Below are 23842 nucleotides of genomic sequence, written 5' to 3'. Positions count from 1 at the left end.
GGACAGGAGGAGGATGAAAGACAATGATGTCCAGGGCCCGGTGGGGGAGGGGCCGCCGAGGCACTCAGCAGCAGTAGACCGAGCAGCAGTGGGGGCCGGGAAAGAAGTAGTTTCGGCAGAGGAGGCGCTGTGCACATTCAGCAGGACGATCACCCCAGGGGCTTCTTGCGGGCGGGGTCTTGAGTCACAGCCAAGGCCACAGAGCCTTGCCCTCGCTCCCAGGAGTACCTGTGGAGACACAGGTGGGCAGGGGTGAGGCAAGGCTGGGCCCTACGGATCCCAGGGAAGGAGGGAGTCCCACAGCTGGGGAAAGGCCTCCCAGCAGACTCACTCAGTCCTGGCTGGCACCAGGAGGCTTTCATCGGGGGTCAGGCTCAGGTGCTGTCCCCCCATGGTCACCACAGAGGAGCCCTCCTGGGGGAGAAGAGCAGGAGAATCAAATGGAGGCTACCCAGCCCCAACAGCTGTCCGAGAGTCCTGAGTCGGCCTTGGCAAGGAGGCCCGAGGAGCACAAGGCCCAGGAGCAGCCTGGTCCCCAAGGGCAAGAGGTTGTGCCACCCTCTCCTGCGGACCCCACTTGCCAGCTGCCACAGCCACATGTCCACGTTCTGCTTCCAGCCTTTGCTGCTGCCTTGTCCATGGACGATCACCTGGTGGGAAGTGACAGATCTTTTTGGCAGCTTTTTGGTGCTTCCTGCCCCCTTAAACCTGGCCCCCAGACACCAGGCCTGTGTGGGCCAGCCTCATCTCCCTGTGTGAGGCAAAGACCAGGACTTGGAGAGAAGGCTGCCCAGGTTGCAGGCCTCCCTGCTGCCTCCATCATGATGGGAGCTGCCCACCTGCCCTTCGGGACCACACATGTCTGCCCTCCATACACACATGCACATCGGGTTCCTCTGTAGCCCGTCACAGCTATTGCTGGCCCACAGGAATACCCGCAGGGGCACACACATGTGCACGGCATAGTGCAGACCCACGTAGCCCACATGCACAGTTCCCCAAGGGGCGCCCACCTCCCTTACTCTGAGATTCTGGCCTAAGGAGCAGGAGGGAGGTGGGAGGGGATGAGTGAGAGGGAGGCTGAGCCTCTGTGATCTGCATCAGCCTGGAAGCCCGCAGCTAGTGTGCGGGCTGTGCTCCCGCGGGCCCACGGGGGACTCAGTAGGTATTCGTTGGTATAAACTGAAGCAGGTGGGAGTAGGGGTGAGAAAGGTGGAAGGCAAGGCCATGCGGCCAGTTCAGCACTGAATGACGCTGCCGTGATGGTGGCAGGGACTTTGTGGCTGTGCCTGCTCTCACAGTCCTGCTAAACTAAGACAGGTCTGTATCCGGTGAGCGTCTCTCTGGGAGGCGGGGTGGGTGAGTGCTCTAATTCAAACTGCAAGGATGTGCCAGTAGAAACTGTAAAGCACAAGCGAGCACAAGCCTTCTGGCAGGTCTCCTTGCCTCCACACTCGCCCTCCTGATCCCGCCCCACACAGGGTACAGTGGTCTTTCTAAAGCAGCACTCTGGCCTCATCATCCCCCGTCAATGCTTGGGTGAAGCTCTGTTGTCCCCAGGATAAGTCCCTGAACCTTGCCTACCCCAGGAGACCGCCAGGACCCGAGCACCGCCTGCTACTCTGACCATCTAGCAATCATGCCTGTGGCCCCCACTCCCCTGCCCTACCTTTGTTTGGGTCTCTGTGTGCCCTCACAGGACCCTCACCTCCAAACACCTTTCTCCCTTCCAACTCCCAACGCTGTGACTGGTCAAAGGCTCAGGAATTCCGAGCAGGGGTGTAACCCCAGACCCTAGAAACCTATCACTGGATGAGGCTGCACCCCACTCTGAAGGCAAAGAAAGAATTTCTTGGGACCACATAGCCTCCGCAGGCCTCTACTCATAGCAAAAACATCATTTTTTGAGTCAGGGAAGAAACAGGAAGGCCAATGCCCATGTCTACAACCTCCGAAGTGTGTGTGTGTGTGTGTGTGTGGTTCCCATTTCCCGGCTGCTGGGTAGATGCCCTGGGTGGCCCAGGGCTGCATTACCTGGGTCTCATAGGTGTCCCCAAACAGGTTGATGGATGCGCCCCCCTGCAGCTCCCTGCGGTGGCCAGCCAGCCAGGCCTCCAAGGACATGGGCTCCATGACGGATCGTGTGCTCAGGGGGAACGGCGTGTCCATGAGCAGCTGGTCTGCACCACAGCCCAGCTGTGGTCAGTGTCCTCTGGCCCAGCCCTCCCAGCCCAGCAGACCCAGTTCCCAGGGGCCCCAGCTCTCAATTGCGGGAATGGGCCCAAGGACCCAGCAGCTGTATGGGGGGCACCATTTGGTGCCATCTTCCTGTACCTTGAGTACTGGGCAGAGGACTCAAAAGGGAACTCCCTAGCATCCTGGGCCGAGCCCCACCCTGCTCTGGGAAAGGGGGGAGGGAGGAGAGAGGAAGGCAGTTCCTGTGGCCTCACCAGGGATGGGCTTTCCTGTCCTGTGCTGCTCAGAGCTGAAGAACCTGCAGGGACATAGGGGAGGGGGGAGAGGGACCAGCTTTCCCAACTGAGAGGTCAGTGAGAGACATGTGCACATACACACACACACACACACACGCACACACACATACACTCTAGGCCACACATATATGTGGTCCTATCCACCACCTGCTCCCTTCCAGGCCCATGGAGCAGCCTCCTTTCCTCCCCAAGGGGGTCTTCTCCCTATGAGAGGTAAACTTTCTCCCTGAATCCGACCGCTCCAGGCTGGCAGGTGCTCCGTGGAGCACTTCTCAGAGGGGCTGCTCCCCCAGCCAGAGCACGGGGCCTCAGGAGAATGCGGGGCTGGGCTGGGCTGGGCCTCACTCCTGGATGATGGGGGCCAGCTGTGTGCCGAGGTCCTCGCAGTAGAACCACTTCTCAAACAGGACATCCGTGGTGTTTCCTACGTAGTACCTGCCAGAGCAAAGGATGGGCAACCAGTTTCCCATCTGGGCAGCCTCAGGGTTGCCTCCCTCGGGCCCAGCTCTGCGTGCTGACTTCTGGGCCTGCCTGGCTCTGCTGCATTCACCCTGTTAGTGCAACCCAGTGGCCACAGCTGGCTCTCCCAGCAGCAGTGTGCACCCCAAAGGGAGAGGGCTGTTCCCCACCCCATTCACATAGCTCTTCCTACTTCCCCAAACTTGACAAGTTACAAAGTGGACAGAACTCTGAGGCTCAGAGAAGCTGGAAGTTCAGCAGGGATTACACGGCCTGTAAGTGGCAGAAGCAGGACAGACTAGAGGCAGACTTTGAAGCACAGAGAGCATCAATGACAAGTGTCTTCATGATTCCCAAAGCAGAAGCTGAGGCAGAGCTGAATCCGGGGCCTGCCTGCTGGCGCTCTAGGTCAGAGCTCATGGGACCTTAAGGAACCAACATGTGGAAGATGCCTTCCAGACAGAAATCCTTCTCCTTTTATGGATGCCTTTGAAAGCTGGAGCAAAGGGCTGGGCCTCTCCCTGAAGCCCACCCAAGCCCCAGCGTGGCCTGGGGAGCTGGCCTGAGGAGCACCTGGCAGACAGGGCCGTGCCTCAGGCCCCTGTGTGTACAGCAGGTCTGTTGACTGAATGCCTAATCCCCAGGCTCAGCTCCCGGGGCCAGGCCAGCTCTGCCTGCTCTCCCTCCAAAGGGAAGTGGTCCTGCTTACAGACACACAGTGCACCCCCGACCCGGCACTCTAAGTTCTATCCTGGGATGGAGTTGGCCACCACAAAGCTTCCCAACGGGCCCGTGATGTCATCCAGAAATTGCCTTCAGAGTGGAATTTTAATGTGGAGTCCCTGGCTTTTATTAAAGGTCAAAGCAGCCAGATGAAATCTGTTATTGAATTTGCTGTAAAAATGTTATTGAGGAAACCGTCCTCCCCATCACTAAAGACTCCCTCGATCAAGCCCCGAGGGGAAAATTTCTTTTAGAGTTTAAGGCCAGGCATCTGCTTCTACCACAGACTGTTAATATGATCAGTGTGCAGTCATTAACATGGTGTTTTTAAAAAAGAATTTAAAAGTATAAGAAATACTCATGAGATTTTGTATAAAAAGCAAAATTCAAACCTACGTTCGACTGCGATGTTGGGAGGTGAAGAGACACAGAGAAAATGTCAAGATGGAAAGTTAAGCACTTTGTTAGGTTTAATTGGTGGGATGACAATTTTTGTGTGTGTTCTCTTTATTATTGTTGCTTGTTTGTTTGTTTTGAGATTTCATTCACACACCATAACATTCACCCTGACCCTGAGAGGTCATTTTAATTTTGTTCATGATTTCGTGTACTTTTCCTGATTCCCAGAATGAATGTGTATGATTTTGGTAATTAGAAAAAAAGGGGAGCATTTAAAAAATGTCCACTATGGCCTAGCTGGTTTGGCTGTGGACTGAAGGGTTTTGGGGTCGATTCTGGTCAAGAGCACGTACCTCGGTTGCAGGCTCAGTCTCCGGCCCCGGTTGGGCGCGTGTGGAAGGCAACAAATCGATGTGTCTCTCACACCATGTTTCTCTCCCTCTCCCTTCCACTCTCGCTAAAAATCAATGGGAAAAAAATGTCTTCAGGTGAGGATTAACAAAAACAAAAATGTCCTCAGGTGAGGATTAACAAAAACAAAAATGTCTTCAGGTGAGGATTAACAAAAACAAAAATGTCCTCAGGTGAGGATTAACAAAAACAAAAAAATGTAGTTTAGCTTTTGTAAAAATCTGTGCCCCCTCCCAAAATCTGTGTCCCTCCCCCACTTTTGTAAAAATCTGTGCTCCCTCCCAAAATCTGTGTCCCCCCCCCCGCCCCCCACAAAAAAATCTGTGTCCCCTGAGCCACAGGCTGCGCCCTCCTTTCGGAGGATAATGACTGGGTGACTGTCAGAACCAAACTGGAACTCAGTTCTGGAAACAGTGCCCATCTCTGCACCGAGCTGGTCCCCGCGCCGGTGTTGACTCCCACCCCTATCCTGACTGTCCTGGCCCTGACTTCGTATTTATCATGCCAGCTCTGCCATCTTCCAGTAAATGCAACTTCCCCGGGCCCAGTCTCGTCACCTGTAAAGTACAGCTGGTAACGGCACCTGCCCCGGAGGATCATTGTGTGAATGAAATGAATAAATACACATAAAGCGCTTAGGCGGGCGCCTGGCTCATAGCAAGAGTTATACAAATGTTAGTGCTGGTTGTGGAGTGAGTCAGGGCAGAGACACCAGCAGAGGAGTGCGCTGGCGGGTGCCTCTGGGGACAGAGGCTGGAGAAGCAGCAGTGTTCCGAGCTGCCCTGGGCCGGGTGGGCCTGACTTTGGCAGTCACCCCACCCCCAACAGACGGCAGTACAGAAAGCACAGGCTCTGGTCCCAGCCGGAGGTCTGGGCTGCCTGGGCAACCAGAGGGTCCCAGAGAACATCCTACCAGCTCCATCATCAAACCCACCCCAGCACCTACCCTAATCTCTCCCTACCAACCGGCAAATACAGGATCCCCACTGCCTCCTCTTTCCTGCTCCATGGCCAGGAAGAGCTGTCGTGAGCTATCCGATCCTTTCCCAGCTGCTTGCCTATCCTCCCGCCCCATGTCTGCCTCAGATCCCCATTTACCTGAGCCCATCTAGCTCGGTTTTCAGCCGCCTCCGCTCAATCACCAGCCCCACCGTGTTGGCAAACCTCTGTGGAGAGTGGGGGATCCCAGCGGGCAGGAGGAATATCTGCAGTGGCGGGGAAAGGTGTCGGTAAGGCTGCAACCCCCACAGGGTCCTCAGTCAGTGCCTGCCGCATCCGGGGCCTCCGACTGACCCACAGGTTCCGGCCCAGCCCACAGTGAAGGGGAGGAAATGGGCTGTGCTGAGGATAGGGCAGCTCAGGAGGAGGAGGTCCGGGCAGGTCCAGTGGGCAGGAGGGCAGGAGGACAAGACCTTGACCAAAGCCAGAATGAGTGGACCCCATAGGTTCCTGTTCCGGTGACCCTTCAGCTCGCAGCCCCTGGGGCCCCGCCTCACCTCTCCCTGCCGGATGACCACATCCCGGTGTTTCCCTCGCTCCAGGACTTGGAGGACCATGTCGCCCTGCAGCTGGTAAAACACCTGTGGAACAGGACAGCAGATAGGCTCAGACCCTCCCCATCACTTCTTCCAGGGTTTTGGCCTGATTTCTCACTGGGAACCCTGAGAAAGTTCCTGAAGTCCTTGGAGTTTATGAGCAGCTCTGTCACTGCTGCCCGGAGGCCCCAGTCTCCCCTGACACAGGCCACAGACAGTAGTGCTAGTGACACAGGGATCACATCTTGACATGCAAGTGATGACCAGAGTACCCAGGATGCAACAGCTGGTGTGTGGCTTGGGGCAAGAGGCTGGCTGAGATGCCCCCTGGAGAATTCAATGACCCTTCAGCCAGGTAAGGAGGACGCCCTGGCTGTGCCCCAGGGGCTGTGCAAGCACTTTCCTGTACATGATCAAAAATCTCTACAACCTCCCAAACTGGTATTAGCCCCATTGTACAGAAAAGGAAAAAGAAGACTGAGGCTCAGAGAGTAAAGCAACTCGTCCAAGATCACAGTTAGTCCTGGAGCCACAATTTGGAGCCGAGTCTGCATAGACTAGTAGTTCTGGAGCCCGAGCTGGCTCCTCTGGCCACCGTGATGCCCTGGCACGGGGCAGGGCTGTGCCTGTCCAAATCCCTCAGGAAGTTGCCTGTGCAATTGGTGGACTCAATGATGCTGGAAGCTGGGGTGGGTTGAAGGTTATGGGGGATGGCGGTACTCACCTCCTGCTAGCTCCCCGGGATGGAGCTAGGGGGCTCCTACTGCATCTTCCCTATTCTATCCTAAGTCCCTAATTCATGTGTTTACTGAGATCACCCCATGGAGCTGGGAGGAGGAGGCAGACACATTTTCTCTCTACCAGGTACACATTGTATGGGTGTTAAAGGCCCCTGTCAAATAGTTTAGGGGTATTAATAATAAGAATGATGATGATGATGATGATGATGATGTAAGGAGTTAGAGGAGATAGAGGTCCTTGTCACAGCTTCTACTAAGAGAAATCAGCCTTAGCTGGTTTGGCTCAATGGTCAGAGTTTCAGCCCGAGGCCTGAAGGGTCATGGGTTTGATTAGGTTAAGGGCTCATACCTCAGTGCAGGCTTGATCCCCAGTCCCGGGTTGGGGCGAGTGTGGGAGGCAACCAATCCATGTGTCTCTCTCACATTGATGTTTTTCTCTCTCTATCTCTTCTCCTTCCTTTTACTCTCTCTAAAATCAATGGGAAAAATATCCTCAGGTGAGGATTAACAAAAAACAAGAAGCAAAAAACAACAAAAAAAAGAGAGAGTGAAATCAAGCCACGCTCAGAGAAAGTAGAGAAATGAAACTAGAGAAATGTGGCTTTGCAGTCTGTCATGAGGGACAAGTTGACACACGCCTCTGAAGGACATTTGGCAATGGGCAGGAAGAGCCTTCTCAGCTCACACCCCTGTAAGGTGGCCAGAGGGGGTTCTTAGGATGTAGGACCTTCAGTGCTGAAACCAATGATGTCCAGGATGAACCAGGACAGTGGTCACCTCCGAGCAAGTAATTGCATCTCTAGGCAGGTGGCTGTAGTCGGTCAGTAATGCACCTTGTTCATGTTGGGCATACATGGCTGCATCGTCACAGCACATGGTAGTTAAAAGCATGGATTCATCGTCACCTGGCCCTCAGCTCAGCCAGGTCACCTCGTGCCCTTGGTCCGTTCAGTTTGCCTTCCTGTGCCTCTGTCTCCTCATCTATAAAATGACAGCATCTACTCAGAATGTTGCTGCCTGGGACGCTGCACACAATGTATAAACCACGGAGTCAGCACTCACAGACCTCCAGCGATGGCGGGAACAGGAAAATAATGTGAACAGTAGTAACAGGGGACATGTCACTATTTTATGATAGAGTCAAAATATGGACATTATGCAGCCATTAAAAACTATTTTTGAGCCCTGGCCAATGTGGCTCAGTTGGTTGGAGCATCCTTCCATACATCAAAAGGTGGCGGGTTCAATTCCCAGTCAGGGCACATACCCAGGGTTGTGGGTTAGATCCCCAGTCACGGAGTGTGCAGGAAGCAACCAATCTCTCTCTCTCTCTCTTCCTCTCCCTAAAACACAAATCAGCAAACATTTTTAAAAACCACAAAAAACTATTTTTAAGTAACTGTTAGAATGGTGGAAAAATAGAAAATGCTAAAGTTATCATGTTAAAGCAAGATTCAAAATTACACCCAGCAGGATCCTAATTATGTGACCATACCTGTGTAAATGCAGGCAGTGTAGGGATTGATGTAGGGATTCCCTGAGTGGTGGGATTATGAATGAGGTATACATTTCATATTTCCCCCCATGTTTTCTTACAATAAACAATATTTACTTTTATATTAAAAATAACCCATGCAAGTTATTTAAAATAAATAAGAAAAAACTTCCCAAGGTCTGTTAGGGGAAATTTTGCAACTCCCCCTCATCCCACCCCCCACCTGGGAGGAAGCCCGTGTGTGTGTGTGTGTGTGTGTGTGTGTAGGGGGTCCTTTCATGGTAGGGAGGAGGAAGGAAGGGCCCAGAGAGTGGCCATAGCCCTTAGGCCCTGCGAATATCAGGGGCAGCTGGGTTGGGGTAGGGGTCCGGTCTGGGCCACATTCAAACCCTGTGCAGGCAGGTGAAAGGTATTAGTAGCCATCAAACCAAAACCCAGGAAGGAAGTGGAATTTTCCTCAGTCTTGTCTCTCTGCCCAAAAGCTGCCTTGTGATGAGGGACAGGCCTGGCCTGGAGCAGAGGTGCAGATCCAGAACAGCAGAAAATCTCACACAGCCCTGGGCGATCCAAAAGGAATTATGCTTCATTGGAAGTAAATGATGTTTGGGGCCTGGTGCTGGCTGGAGGATTAACGATCCCTGTGGGCAGATACTGAATTGAATCAGGCCTCTGGTGCCTGGAAAGGCCTTACAGGCAGAATTGGCGGGAGAGCGGCTGAGGGTGCAGAGAACCGATCCATCCTAAGCACATACTGTGCTGGGCTCTATGCATACACTCCACAGACACTGACTCCCTCCACCAGGCAGGGGCAGTGTCCCCAGGAACCACAAGGAAATGGGCTCAGACAGTGATGTGATGTGGCCTGTCCAAGATCACATGGTTAGGGGGACTCAGATTCCCACCCAGGTTGGCACATTCCCAGCCCAGGCCCCTTGGCACCCGAGCCGGAAGAAAAGGCCTGGGGTAAGTGGAATATGAGTGGTGGGTGAGCCTGGGCCCCTGAGGGGCTGTTGCTGAGGCCTGAGCTCGGCGTGGAGGAAAGTTTGGCTCGGTGACTCCCCTTCTCTCACCAGGAAGGAGTCTGGAACCTAAATCAAGCTGTCACAAACCCAGAGTGGGGACACCTGCTCAGGCCAGTCCTCCTCATCTGTCAGTCTCCCAGCTAAGTCAGGTCTTGGCCTGGTCCCTAAGTGGGCACCCATCCATCAGAGCAGCTCAGGGAGACCCCAAGGTGGGGTGTGGTGCAGAGGTGATAGGGGGCAAGAAGGGAGGGAGACAGAGAGGTGGGCACTGAGACCAGGGTTAACAGAGTGGAAACCTCTGGAAGACAAGATGGGGGGGGGGTGTCCTGAGGCGGGCAGAAGAGACCTTGGCCACCATGGCCACTCCCACCCAATCCCATCTTCTCTCTGCAGTTTTGGATTTTCCTGTTTTTTTCTACAGAAGAAAATGGTCTCCAGTGAGGTGTGATGTGAGAAGTTGTGTCCGGGGGAGGTGCAGGACCTGGAAGTGTGAGAGGTGAGGGCCTGGCCGGCTCTGCCTGCTGGATCCTCACCCCACTGCCCTCCCCCCCACATTCGGTGCTCAGCAAATATTTGCCCAGTGAGTGATTCTCCTGTGTTCCCTTCAGCCCCGAGCTGTGGCAGGGCTGCCAGCAGTGGGGGTGAAGGCTAGAGACTAAGCTGGACTCTGGATCTTGAACCCCAGGGCCAGCCCCCAAAAATGATAGGTAGGGGGCCCCATAGTGATCCTTTGCCAGCAGACATTCTGATAACTGGGGTCCCATCTGTGTCCTTCCTGAAGAGGCCCCATCTTTTTCTCTTAATTTTTTACTGTTGTTTATTTACTTTGGGGAAGGCAGCACAGAAACAGTCCAAAATTCAAGGTACAAAAGGGTGTTCAGGGCAAATTGCAAATCCTCCCCCCGCTCCCTCCCCCCGCCCCACTTCCTTCCCCTTACTAGCAACTGATATAGATCCTAGATTAGGAGGGGCCTCCCAGCCCAACCCTTCCCAGAGAACTTGGCTCCTGGGGCCAGAGTGGAGCACCCAGTTCCTTCTCAGCACTTGGGTCTCATTTTGGGAAGCTAATCTTGCATATTCGGGCTTGGAAGGAGGATTCAGGGCATCCCATCAGGCCCTGTGTCCAGGGGGTGATGCCAACAGCTGGAGCCTCTCATACCTGCAGAAGGTGGGCTCTTTCTGAGGATGGAGCTGTCAAAGGGGGCACTGGGTGCCCATACCTCCCAGGCAGCAGTATTGCACTGTGATTCCCCCTTCACCCTCAGCCATCTGACCACCCGTCTCCTGTCCATAGGCGCTGGTCCTGGCTTGGGAAATGTCCCCTTGCCCCGGGGCTGGGTCAGGGGAGGGGCAGTCTGCAGACCTACCTCCTCACCCTCCTCGATGTGGTAGTCCTTCCTGATGTTGGGGCCCCCGATGAACATGACTTTGAGCTGCTCCTTATGCCTGCAGTGGAGGAGAAGGGGAAGGTGCTGAACCAGCTCCTGGGAGAGGTCAGGAGGGGCGTGGAGGGAGCCTGGGCACACCTGGGCAGGGTAACAGAGCTGTTCTGCATCATTGTCTCTGTCAGTTTTTAAAAAAATTATTATTATTTTATTAATTTCAGAGAGGAAAGGAGAGGGAGATAGAAATATCAATGATGAGAGAGAATCACTGATGGGCTGCCCCCTGCACACCCCCCACCAGGGATCGAGCCCGCAACCGGGGCACATGCCCTTGACAGGAATCCAACCAGGGACCCTTCAGTCCGCAGGCCAACACTCTATCCACTGAACCAAACCAGCTAGGGCTGTCCCTGTCAGTTTTTGAGGTTTGTCCCCATCTACTTTCATCCCAGGGTGCCCGTGTGTGTCTGAAACTGTGGCTTGGTATATTAGTGTGTGGGGGCATGTCCCTCTGTGCGCATCCCCCACATCCTCTGACCCAGGATGGGGAGTGGCGTGGTGGTGGATCTATCTCTTCTTCAATCAGGATGACTGGGCTGTACTCAAGATCTCTAAGTACAGGAGAGCAAACTGGAGGTCCCACTTCCTGTAGGGGTAAAATGACCCTTATCTACCTCCCCTCCCCTGAGTTGTCTGATTATGGGACTATCTCTTCCCCCAACACTGCTGGGCTAACGCTGTGAGGCACCTGCTGTAAGATGTGGAGGGGAAACTGGTACAGGGCCCTGCGACCAGGTGGTGCCGCGGGAGCGGTCCTGGGGAGCGATGGAGCGAAGACTGGATCAGGATGGGGGACCAAGTCACTCTAGGCCTTGAGAGCTCAGCCAAAGAGTTTGGTCTTGGCCCGAAGGGTGCCAGAGAGACCAGGAAATTTTTTTTCTTTTTTAGTCATCTTTTCTGAGATATAATCTAGGACAGCAATTTTCAATCTTTTTCATCTCATGGCACAAATAATTTAATTACTAACATTCTGTGGCACACCAAAACATATATATTTTTTTGCTGATCTGACAAGAAATAGGTATAATTTTGATTTATTAACACTGGATGGCTATTGATGTTTTTCTTTTTTTATTTGACAATCTAAGGGAAAAGAGGTCAGTGCCCCTGACTAAATAGTCAGGTACTGCATGTTTTAACAATTCTTGTGGCGCACCGGTTGAAAATTGCTGATCTAGGTAGATATGGAAAGTTCTTGAATGAGCCCACTTGAGAACTATTCTAACCCATCAGTCAGAATGCATAAGCCAAGATCATGTCCTTCCTCTGCTGAAAACCTTCCAGCAGCTTCATATGTCCTGCCTCCCACCACCCCAAATTCATAGGCTAGAGCAGTGGTTGGCAAACTGCGGCTCGCGAGCCACATGCAGCTCTTTGGCCCCTTGAGTGTGGCTCTTCCACAAAATACCGACTTCTGTGCATGGGCCATGAAGTTTCAATCCCACTGTACATGTGCGCCCGCACGTGGTATTCCTCATAGTTCGCTTCCGGAGTCCTTACAGAAAGGGAGATTTAGACACAGACACACAGGGGAGCACCACGTGAAGGTGAGGGCAGAGAAAGGGCTGATGCTGCAGAAGCCAAGAGTGCAAAGATCACCACTAACCCACCAGGAAGCAGCCAGAAGAGGCCCAGAGCAGGGTCTCCTCACAGCCCTCACCAACACGGGGTACAGCCACAGCCCTACCCTGCCCTGCGGCCCCAGGTCTGCCTGGGCCTCCACCCGCTTTGGTTTCTATTTAGTGGCGGCCTCCTCAGTCAGGGACTCTTGTCCGTTGGTTTCCTGCTGTGTCTCTAGTGTCTGGGACAGTGCCTGGCATGTAGCAGGTGCTCAGTGAACAGAACAGCTGCTGAGTGGCTAAAGGCAGGGCCTGCGCTTTGTGATCACTAATGTTGGGGCAGTGCTGGAGGGCTGGGTGGGAGAGGGGTGCCTGGAGGCGGGGCAGCCCACACTTTCCAGGCTGGAGAGGAGCAGGTGGATCTGAGACACCATTAGGGGAGAAACTGCAGGAGTGAGAATGAGACTGTGGTCAGGGATGAAGTGGGAAGAGTGGAGGCTTTGGGGGGATGCTGCACAGTGACCACGAGTGTGCACTTTGGAGTCAAACTCTTCCATGGGCGTGAGGCAGGACCCTGTCCCACACTAGCTCCAAGACATTGGGAAAGCTCCCTATTAAAATCCCACCTTCCCGGGGCTACTGTGACAGTGAAACGAGATGATGTTAAAGCACTCGGCACAGTCTCTGGCCTGTCAAAGTATTGGTGGTTGTAAGTGTGTGCTTTGAGGTGTTGGAGATGTTCTGTGGACACAACAAGGATGGGGTTGTGAGCCTGGAGCTGGGAGCCTCGGCAGGGGAAGGGGCTTCCGGGGAGGGCCTGAGAGTCTGCTGGAGAAGGACTGGCTGGACGGGATGGCCCCCTTGGGTGGTACGGGCAGAGGTGGCTAGGGAGGGCCTGGGGGAGTGTGTGTGTGTGTGTGTGTGTGTGTGTGCGCGCGCGCGCTCGCGCGCGCCAGGAGCCAGTCCACCCTTGCTGCTTGACACAGTCGCTGCAGGGAAGAAACATCTGCACAGCTTATGTTTCAAGGGACCTGGTGTATATGACATATGTTTGCTCCCCCTCTGAGCGCTATGTGTTTAAACCAGGACCACCTCCCCGAGAAAGGTTGTTTCCCCAGGTTAGGAGTTAACAGGACTAGGAAGAGAATACATCAGTAAATCCCCCTAGTGTTACAGAAATACCATGTACTACTTATGAAGACTTGGACTAAGACTGTTGGCAATAAATTTGGGACTTGTTGGGCCCGCATCCCCAGGGGTCTGCCCACCAGGGAAAGCACCAAAGCCTATACCCCTGGAGACCCACCGACACAGGGCAGTCCCAGGGAAGGCAAGCAGCGAGGCTGGGAGGACATAACCTTTACTGGGTGGGATAATCTCCTTCAGTCACTTCCTTGTAGCCTATCAGTAGAGCAGTGACCTTGGAATAGCCCTTGTAATGGAAACACAGAGATTAACCTAGACAAGATTAAAATCAACAGAACTAGATAGAGACAGGATTTTTGGCAAAGGTCAGATAAGAAACAAGGAACTGTAGAACGTTACCCAATACATACCATGATGTAATTATAGAGGCATGCTTATGGGATCAAATAGATTAAATATAGATGTAATAGGACAATAAAGAGAACCCAACTATGATGATCACCTGAACGCTGTCTCCGTGTCCTTCCTTCTTCGCCGACTCCGTCCACACCTTGGGGAACCCCTGGACCTGCTGGGGCTGGACCCCAGCATGTGTGTGTGTATGCGCACGCACGTGTGTATCCGTGTGTGTGCGCGCATGTGTTTGTGTGTAAGCATGTGTGTGCGTGTGCTCACGCCTGCCAACAAAGAGGGGAACTGGGAAGAGCAATAAATCACAACCCTCCCAGAGGGCTGATCCTCCACCCTCTGCCTGTGGCTTCCTGATAGAGTTGGTGTAAGACTGGACTGTCCCCAGGCCTGGCTTCTACTGCCATTCTGGGGTCCATCTTCTGAGAGTCACTGGGGGTTGGAGAGCTGTCTCGGGCCTGGAGGGGAAGGGCTGCCCCCTGCCCTCCGCATCTCTCCAAGCCTCAGCTCGCCCCGCCATCCTCAGATGGCAGGGTCACAATCTCCGTCTCTGAGTCGCCAGAAAGAGGAACAGACAAAGGTGGTGGAACCCGGAACAGCCCGCCCTCCCCCTGCCCTGAAGACACCGTGAGGATGGAGGCCCCTGTCTACAGGCTCTGGGTCAAGAACTGGGAGCTGGGGGTGAGGGGTGAGGGGTGAGGGCGCGGATGGAGAAGGAGGGGTGAGGACAGAGAGCGGGAGAAGGGCTGCCTGGCACTCACAGGAGCTTGTTGCAGACGGGGGGCAGGAAGGAGTCCCGGTTCTCCTCCACCCAAGTCCGCACTCGCACCGGCCGCTCCATGGCTCCCGGGAGCAGCGCTGCTCCCAGCGGTGTCCTGGGCCGTCGGAGGGGCGCGGTTCCGCCCAGCCGCCTATTGGCCGCCTGGTTAATCAGCATCCCGTGGGTTAAAGGGCGGGACAACCCCCAGGGCACCGAGTGGCAGTGGTGGGGACCCCCGCGGTGGCCCCTGTCCGCCTCTGGTCAAAGAGCCCTCGCACCACCACGTCCCAGGTTCCTGCCAGACACCGCTGGCCCGCCGCACGCACGTCGGGGGTCGCCCGGCACATTGCGCGGGGGTTGGGAGCGGAGACAGGCGAAAGGCACAGATCCCAGCACCATCCTGGCCCTTTGTCCCCAGACTTTCCGCCTGGGCCCCCAAAGAAATGCTGTGATGGGGCGCAGGCGGCTGGCAGCCCCAGGGGCTGAGTGCACGGGCGCTGGCACGGGATGGAAGCCTCAGTTTCTCGTCTGAAAAACGGGAACGTCTCCCCAGCCTTCCAAGGGTCACAGAGCGGCCAGCACGGCCCCATTCATGCTACCCTCTGTCCGGTCACGAGCGCGGAGTCAGGCCAGAGTCCACGGGTTTACAGGGTGCCGCTGGCGGCCCTCCTCGGGCTGGGTGAGGGGCCCCCGGCGCACCACGGGGACTTCTGGGCCCCATCTGAGGGCACGGTCCCCTCCCCTTCATTGGTCAGAGGAGGCAGGCACGGACAAGGTGCCTGTTCTGAGCTCCTTCCACGTCTTAGGGACATAGGACCCACAGCGATTGAATGAGGAGTTTTCCAGGTGAAGAACCGGGCTCGCGGGTTCTGGTCTGGGAGGGGACTATCCTGTGCTGAGGTTGAGAGACGCCCTAACGCAGTTCCCCTGGGGCCCAGGAGACACCTGGCACCAGGTGAGCCCGGGGGAGCGGGAGAAGGATACCTGACACCTGCTTGCTCCTCTTTCTTCTGGACTCCGAATTCTTACGGAAATTGGGCGGGTGTTGGGGAGGGTGGGGTGGGGGGAGCTGGTGGGTGGGGAGAAGGGGGAAATGCAGGCTCTGACACCAGAATCCAGACTAGGGTTCAAAAATTCGAAACTCCTCCAACTCGCACCCTCCCCCAAGCCCATCTTGTCCCCTCCCTTGCGCCTGGGTTGGCTGGGGTTCTCAGCACCCCCAGATACGGAGACTGTCCCGCGCAAATCAAAACCCAGACAAGGAAACAAGAATCCCACCCACCACCGCTGGGAGGGACCCTCCTGTTTCCTCTCCACGCCCCCCTCACCCCCCTTTCCCCTTTCTCTTTTTAGTTATTTATTTAGAACTCTTTAGCTGAGCATTTCTTTCTAGAATATTGATTGGCACCAAAATAACTGAAACCATATTTACCTTTCTCATCTACAAGTAATGAGTGGCAGTGAGACAGCAAGGGTCTCTAGGATAATCGTTAGGTGGGACGTTTGTTAAATGGATGGATGGGATGGTGGGTGGACAAAGGCATGAATGAATTCACATTAAAAGGGAAAACAAATGATTTCAGACCAACAGATGTTCTGTTACATAGTACAAAGGAGAGAATGATCATTGCCCTGCATTTTAATCTACCTAGTCAAATAATGTGAATCGTTGATGCTACAAGTGAATGTTTGGGGTCTGAATTATCCAGGTGAATCTTAAACACAGGCTACATAACCTGCTGTATAGCCCCTGTCAGACTGCCCTCTGGCTTGTGCCGAGTAAATAAATTACCAGGTCTGTTCAATTGGTAGCCTTCTAACTTGGGTGTTGGGCACCATTTGACTGCATTCTAGAAATATTCTTCAACCTAATCGCCCAGTTCACTGTTAGTTTTAAATTGAGTTGATGTACTCTATAGTTCAGCTCATCTACTGAGTGTTCTTTCTTTCTTCCTTTCTTTCTTTGGTTAATCCTCACCCGTGGATATTTTTTCCATTGATTTTTTAAATTATTTATCTATTTTGGTTTTTTTTAAGCGAGTGGAAGGGAGGGAGGGAAGGAGAAAGAGAGAGAGAGAAAAGCATGGATCAGTTGCCTCCCGTATGGGCCCCAACTGGTGTTCAAACCCGCTAGCTAGGTATGACTGGAAATCGAACCCACAACCTTTTGGTGTCCTGGATGATACTCCAATCAACTGAGCCACCCTGCCAGGGCCAAAGAAACTGTTTTAAACTGTAAACTCTTATCAGTGAAGATAATATTAGCTGCTGTAACAGGAAAAAAATTTCAAGGCAAACTCAGTGATTTAGCACATGGAAGTCCACTTCTCATTCCTATGAAGTGCAGTGGGAGGCAGCAGTGCCCTGCACATTTAGGGCCCTAATTTGACGAAGTTGACATAGGATCTTGTCTCCTTCATCTTGTAACTTCCAACATCACCCTAGGCATTGAAATACAGCTGGGAGGAAGAGAGAGAGTGGAGGTACTTAAAGGCCACACCTGGCCAGAAGTGGTGTACACACTTCCGGTCACTTTCCACAGGCTGAAGCTCAGTCAATGGTCTCACCTAACCTCAAGGGAGTCTGGGGAAGGTTCTGGCTTATCTCTCTTTGATGATATTGGTTTCCCTCAAATGTTAAATGATCCTTGTGCAAATTCACCTTTATGGTTGACATTCTTTGCACAGTCCACTGAGGGGGAAGAGGCAAGAGTTGCACTCTTGTTATTTTCAGAGTGGGGGGACGGCAAGACCTGCCACCAAGTAGGGCAGGGGTGGGCAACCTTTTTGTGAGTGCATGCCCAAACCAGCAAAATCTCTGACTCAAAATTTTTCTGCGTGCCAACCCTAATTTTTTGAGAACATGTTACGCCTACTTGATATCTCTCAAGGTGTACGTATGTGAAGAACCTTGAAGAAATAATAAAATTCATTCCAGCGACAAAAACACAGTATATGATGATGAAAAATACATTTATTTTTTAATGTATACATGTACACTGATAGTCCAACAGAAAACTTTATGACTCCATTTGATATTATCAGTGGGACTTTTGCTGCTGCATCACTGATGACAGAGATTTTACATCAGGTTTATATTTCGTGACCTTCAGAGATATGCGCGAGCTACTACTTTCATCTGTCAGGCTACTCCTATTATGAGACTTAACAGAATTCATCACTGAGAAGAAAGATTCACAATTGTAAATGGAAGATTATAAGAGAGGGTTTTGTGTGCCAGCAAAAGTTACTGGCGTGCCATGTTTGGCACGCGTGCCATGGGTTACCCACCCCTGGAGTAGGGTATCTTAGCAGCTGGTCTTCTGGGTTTGGGCACTGCCAGTTTCTCCTGGGTGATCCTTGCCACCTAAGTACTGCCTTGTCTCTCTGCTCTAAACTCCCACATCCCACCATAGCTGCTTGGGTTACGATGGGGGTGCTATCTGCTCCTGCCTCAGTGCCCCAACTAAGTACCCTCACAGTGGTCCCTGGATCTCCTCCCACATCTTTACCCCACTTGGGTCTGAAGCATCCTAAGGGCTGCTCCCAGTACCTTTGGAAAGACTCTCTTCTTGGCTCCTCTACACATTGTGGACTGAGATTTCCTTCTTCAGTCTAACTTTGCCTTCTTTTAACCACTCCTTGTAGGTTCAGTTCCAGGCCTGTTGAGACCTCCTCTTCCTGTGTTTCGGTGTATTTGTTTATTTCATATTTATATCTTTCATTTATTGGATTTTGTTCAAAAAACGGCCAGACTGTTCCCCAAAGTGGCTGCACCATTTTAGCTCCCCATCAGCAGTGTGTGAAGATCCTGATTTCTCCACATCCTCACTCTGGTTTGCTATTGTCTGCCTTTTTGGCCCCAGCGCTCCCATACTCACTTCTCTGGGAACTCAAAGAGAAATTCTTGGCATTTGGACCTGTTGCTACTTACCGCTACTTTCCTTAGCCAGTTCCCTCTTCAAGCAATCATGGAGGAACATTTTCTCCCTGGGATCAGAGTGTGGTGTGAGGAACCTAACTAACTACAACAACAGCAGCAGTAACACCCTCTCTGGTTACCACTTAGTGAATGATTACTACACGGCAGACCCTGTGCTAGTCACCATAGGTTCTCTCATTTGATCCCATTTACAGATTAGGAAACTGACAATGAAGTTTAGGGCTGAGCTTGGCATTTCTTGTAGTCCAGGGGTCATGGTGGAATTCATAACTGCTACCTACAGATGAAGAAAGTGAAGAATATCAGCCAACCCTACAGTTTAATAAAAAAAAATCAAAAACCAAAAAAATGATAAAACAAACTGAAAAAGCACACATCAACAAAACAGTGGGCTAAAGATTGGAACAAATATTTCACCAAGATATATAAATAGTCGATGCTCAACACTATTAGTCATCAGGAAGATATTAATTAAGTCTACAATGAGATACTATTATGCACTCAGTAGAATGGCTAAAATAAAAAAGACTGACAACAGCAAGTGTTGACAAAGATGTAGAGCAATTGGAACACTCAGTATCACTGGTGGCAGTATAAAATGGTACAACTACTTTGGAAATAAGGGTCTGGCAGTTTCCTAAAAAAAACTAAACATAGGACTTCATCAAAATTAAAAACATGTGCATCAAAGGACCCACTCAAAAGAGTGAAAAGGCAACCCAAAAAAATGGGGGGAAATATTTGGAAATTATATAGCTAGTGAGGGATTAATATCCAGCATATAGAAAAAACTCAACAACAAAAAACCAAACAACCTAATTTAAAAACAGGTTAAAGATTTGAATAGACACTTCTCCAAAGAAGATACACAAACAGCCAATGAGCACATGAAAAGATGCTAAATATCACAAATTATTAGGAAAGTGCAAATCAGAACCACAATGAGATACTACCCCACACCATTAGGATGACTATTACTAAAAAAACTCCCAAACATAAAACAAGTGCTGGCGAGGATATGGAGACATTCGTGGTGGGGATATAAAATGATACAACTTCCGTGAAAACAGTGTGATGTTTCCTCAAAAAATTAAACTGAATTATTATATGACCCAGTAATTCCATTTCTGAGTATGTATCCAAGAGAAGTGAAAGCAGGAACTTGAACAGGTATCTGTTCACCCACGTTCATAGAAGTACTTTGCCGAAACCGGTTTGGCTCAGTGGATAGAGTGTCGGCCTGCGGACTGAAGGGTCCCAGGTTCGATTCCGGTCAAGGGCATGTACCTGGGTTGCGGGCACATCCCCAGTGGGAGATGTGCAGGAGGCAGCTGATTGATGTTTCTCTCTCATCGATGTTTCTAACTCTCTATTTCTCTCCCTTCCTCTCTGTAAAAAATCAATAAAATATATTTTTTAAAAAAAAAAAAAAAGAGAAAAAAATAAAAAAAAAGAAGTACTTCTATTCACAATACCCAGAAGGTGGAAGCAACCGAAGTGTCCAATGACCGATGAATGGATAAATAAAATGTGATATATAATACAATATAATGCTATTCAGTCTTGAAAAGAAATGAAATTTTGACACAAGTTCTAACACGAATAAACCTTGAAAACAGTATGCTAACTGATGCAAGCAGACACAAAAGGCAGATGTTGTATGATTCCACTTGTTTGAAGTACCTACAATAGTCAATTTATAGAGACAGACAGTAGAAGAGTGGTTACCAGGGGCCGAGGGGAGAGGGTTATTATTATTATGGGGAGTTATTATTATTGTTATCATTGATTTTAGAGAAAGAAAGAGAGATGAGAAAAACATTGATTGGTTGCCTCCTACATGCACTCCAACTGGGGATCAAACCCTAAACCTGGGTATTCACCCTGACCAGAAATCAATGCTGTGACCTTTCAGTGTATGGGACAATACTCCAACCAAATGAACCACACTGGCCAGAGCTGGAGAGTTATTTTTTTAAAAAATATTTTTTATTGTTGATAGTATTACAGGTATCTCCCATTTCCCCCCTTTCCTACCATCCTCCAAGCCCCTTGGAGAGTTATTTTTTAATGGGTACAGAATTTTAGTTTGGGATGGTGAAAAAGTTCAGGAGATGGATAGTGGTGATGGTTGCATAACAATGTAAATATGTACATTATGCCACTTAAATGTGCACTTCAAAATGGTTAAAGTTACCTGGAAAAAGCCCAAATACTCATCAGTAGATGAGTGGATAAAAATCTGTCGTACATTTACACAATGGAATACTATGCAGCTGTAAAAAAGATGGATCTCTTACCCTTCGTGACCCCATGGATGGACCTGGAGATTATTATGCTAGGTTGAAATAAGCCAGTCAGAGAAAGACAAATATCACATGATCTCACTAATATGTGGAATCTAATGAACAAAATAAACTGACAAACAAAATAGGTCCAGAGGCATGAATGGGTGGAACAGACTGACAGAACTCAGAGGAGAGGGAAATGGGGGGATGGGAAGAGATTAACCAAATAACATATATGCATATATGCATAGCCCATGGACATAGACAATAGTGTAAGGAAGGCCTGAGGTGGGGTGGGGGTTGGAAGAGGGGGGAGAAGGCTGACGCTCTATCCACTGAGCCGAACCGGTTTCGGCAACATTACAGACTTTTAATTATGTATATTTTACCACAATAAAAATTTTAAAAAACTCTGCATAAATTTACCTTATGACCCAGAAATTTCACTTCTGTATTTACCTAAAAGGAATGAAAGACTTGTACCAGAATGTTTTTAGCAGCTTTATTTATAACAGCTCCACACAGGAAATAACCCGATGTTCATTAATAGAATGGCTAAACCAACTGCGATGTATAAAGAAATATAATCAGAGCCACTCAGTCAGTTGTTGGCTAAACAGATATGAACGAAGGTTGTTTTACTTGTTCCTCGTCTTTCTTCAACCCCACAGGGTGAGCTTTCCTACTCACCCCAAAATTTGACCTAAGGACAGCCCTGTGTGTTACTGAAACCCTTGAGGCCCATGGCTCCCTCTTCCGTCCTCCTCTCCAAGGGAAGACTCCGTCATTATCTATGCCTTGTCTCTAAGATCTGCTACCTTGTCCCTGGTCCAGTAGGTTTGGGTTCAACTGTTGCCATAACTGACAGAGGAACCACCCCATTTTCTCAGTAGGCGTGCTTGGGGCATTTGGGAACCCCAGCATAGCCGGTCCCCGTTTTCATCTCTCTAGTGGTCCTAGTTCTACTTTGTCTTTCCCATATTTCAAGGTAGGACCCTTTGGCCACCGTCACCCTGTGAGCCCTGATTAGCGCCTCTCTTAAGGGTAACCCCCAAGAGGCACGGTTTTAAATGCCAGGCACTGTCACAGGTCTCTCTCCCTCTCTTGTCAATGGCAGACCGAGCACTCTACTCTCTAGTGTTGAGGGCATGGACCTTTAAGTCACATAATTTGTATTTGAATCCCAGCTCGACCACCCACTTAGGTCACCCCACTGTGCCTCAGTTTCCTCATCTGTAAAAGGAAATAAAAATGCCACTTACTTCATAGGCTTGGCATGAGGATTAAGTTAGTTAAAAAGGTGTAAAGTTCTTGAAACATTGCCCAGTATATGGCAAACAGTGAATAATGTGTTATTTTTACCTACCGACCACTATGTTCTCCATTTTCTTTGAAAGACCTTGTTCTCAAATGAGAAGTGAAAGAAGTAATGAATGCATTCTGTATCAGCCAGGATCCAGTCAGGAGGCAGAAACCACACCAGTCCTTTGAACAGGGAGCATGCAATATAGAGAATTGTTAATTAGTCAACGAAAATTAACCACTGAATGGGGTAAATAGGACTCTAAAGAATACAGAAAGCACATACACAGGGAGCAGCCACAACCTCCAGAGATGACACAGAAAACCCACAGAAGGAATAAACGTGGAAATGGCCCTCCCTCCCCGCCAGCACTCATTGGTGAGGGCGTGGCGGTGGCCCACGGGACGGCAGAGGAGTTTGCTGAGGTGCTGCAGGCTGCGGTTGGCAAGCAGGAAACTGTGTGCTGGGTGATGGCAAAATCTCATTGGGAAGCCGCCCACTGGCAGCTGTGCTGTAGAAACCAGAAGAAAGTTCTGGAACGAGGAAGAGAAGCCTGTGTTCCTCTAGCACCTTCCTGGTGTTAGGACTGACAAGGCACTGGCTGACAGGATCACAGCTGGGCAGAGAAGGGTGTGTTTGGAGCAGGGAAGCACGAAGTTGGTAACAGGCACACACCCATCCATGTTCTCAGGTGCTCCAAGCCAGCAGCAGTCGGTGCTCAGTGGGGTGCAAAGGGCCCACGCAGGTCAACCAGGGGAAATGCCAAGTGGAATAAAAACCAACATCGAGTCTGCTTCAGTGCATCCCGACCTGCGGTGAGTGTGGCCAGCAACCTCCACTCCCAGGTGCTCTTTGCTGAGCTGAGCAGTGAAGTTGCCTTTTGCCCAAAGCTGACCTAGATGGGTCACTAAAAGAGCAGGGGCTCTCAGCCACAGACAAAACCCTGCTCCACCACCGACGAGCTGTATGATCTTGGGCAAGTGACCTCATTTTTCTGAGTTTGTTTTCTTATTTGTAAATGGGTTGTTGTGAGGATTGAAATGAGAAAACAAATGTAAAACACTTAGTACAGTTTATGAAATAACTGCTATTCGATAAGTGATAGTTTCTACAGTAAAAAAAAATTTAATAGGGAATCTTTCCTGTTTTTGTTGTATGTATTTACAGCAGTGCAAAGGGGGCTATGATTAGGGTGGTCATGTGCTCCTGGTTGTCGGAGACAGTCACAAGGCATGCTTGGTGATCCAGTGTTATTAATAGTGCCCCCTTTCACGCTCAGAAATGTCCTTGTTTGGAGGATAAATTATATGGTCACACAAGATCTTGACAAGTCAGTGTCTGTCAAACTACTCCCACTGACAGTAGCTAGAAATACAATAAGTACAGGTGTGTGTGTGCGCGCGCACACACACACACACACACACACACACACACACACACACACGCCTGTTTGAAAGCAACAAAGAGCTACTAAGACAGTCCAGGGGTTGAGGGTCCAAGATTTCAGGGAGAAAAGAAATGCCGTGAGGTGAGTGGGACACCCCAAGCTGCTTTCTTTCCTCTTTGAAGTGTTGGCTGGTTTGTAAGTGGAAGAAACAAAGGGGCTGAAAAGCTGAACAGAAAACGATAGTTCTCAAAAGGAATATATTATTTAAAAAATATATACAGTGGAGTCTTTTAATAAGTATAAAAGAAAAAGCCTAAGGGATATGAAA

At 50.7% G+C, this 23842-nt stretch overlaps 1 protein-coding gene across 1 annotated transcript; it reads right to left on the bottom strand.

Moving 5' to 3' along the window:
- Positions 1 to 14744, bottom strand: HAAO (3-hydroxyanthranilate 3,4-dioxygenase). The gene is made up of 10 exons (XM_006083418.3): positions 14596 to 14744; positions 10644 to 10722; positions 5981 to 6064; positions 5583 to 5689; positions 2838 to 2927; positions 2451 to 2494; positions 2035 to 2180; positions 582 to 650; positions 332 to 414; positions 1 to 228 (listed from the first exon to the last, which is right to left on the bottom strand). The coding sequence occupies exons 1-10, from the start codon at positions 14673 to 14675 to the stop codon at positions 150 to 152; spliced, it is 861 nt and encodes a 286-aa protein (XP_006083480.2). The 5' UTR covers positions 14676 to 14744; the 3' UTR covers positions 1 to 149.
- Between the last annotated feature and the right edge of the window lie 9098 nt (positions 14745 to 23842).

This window comes from Myotis lucifugus, unplaced genomic scaffold (assembly GCF_000147115.1).
Source record: "Myotis lucifugus unplaced genomic scaffold, Myoluc2.0 scaffold_6, whole genome shotgun sequence".
In the NCBI taxonomy this organism is placed as follows: domain Eukaryota; kingdom Metazoa; phylum Chordata; class Mammalia; order Chiroptera; family Vespertilionidae; genus Myotis; species Myotis lucifugus.
Note: the sequence above shows the minus strand (reverse complement) of the source record. Positions and strands in the feature narration are given on the sequence as shown.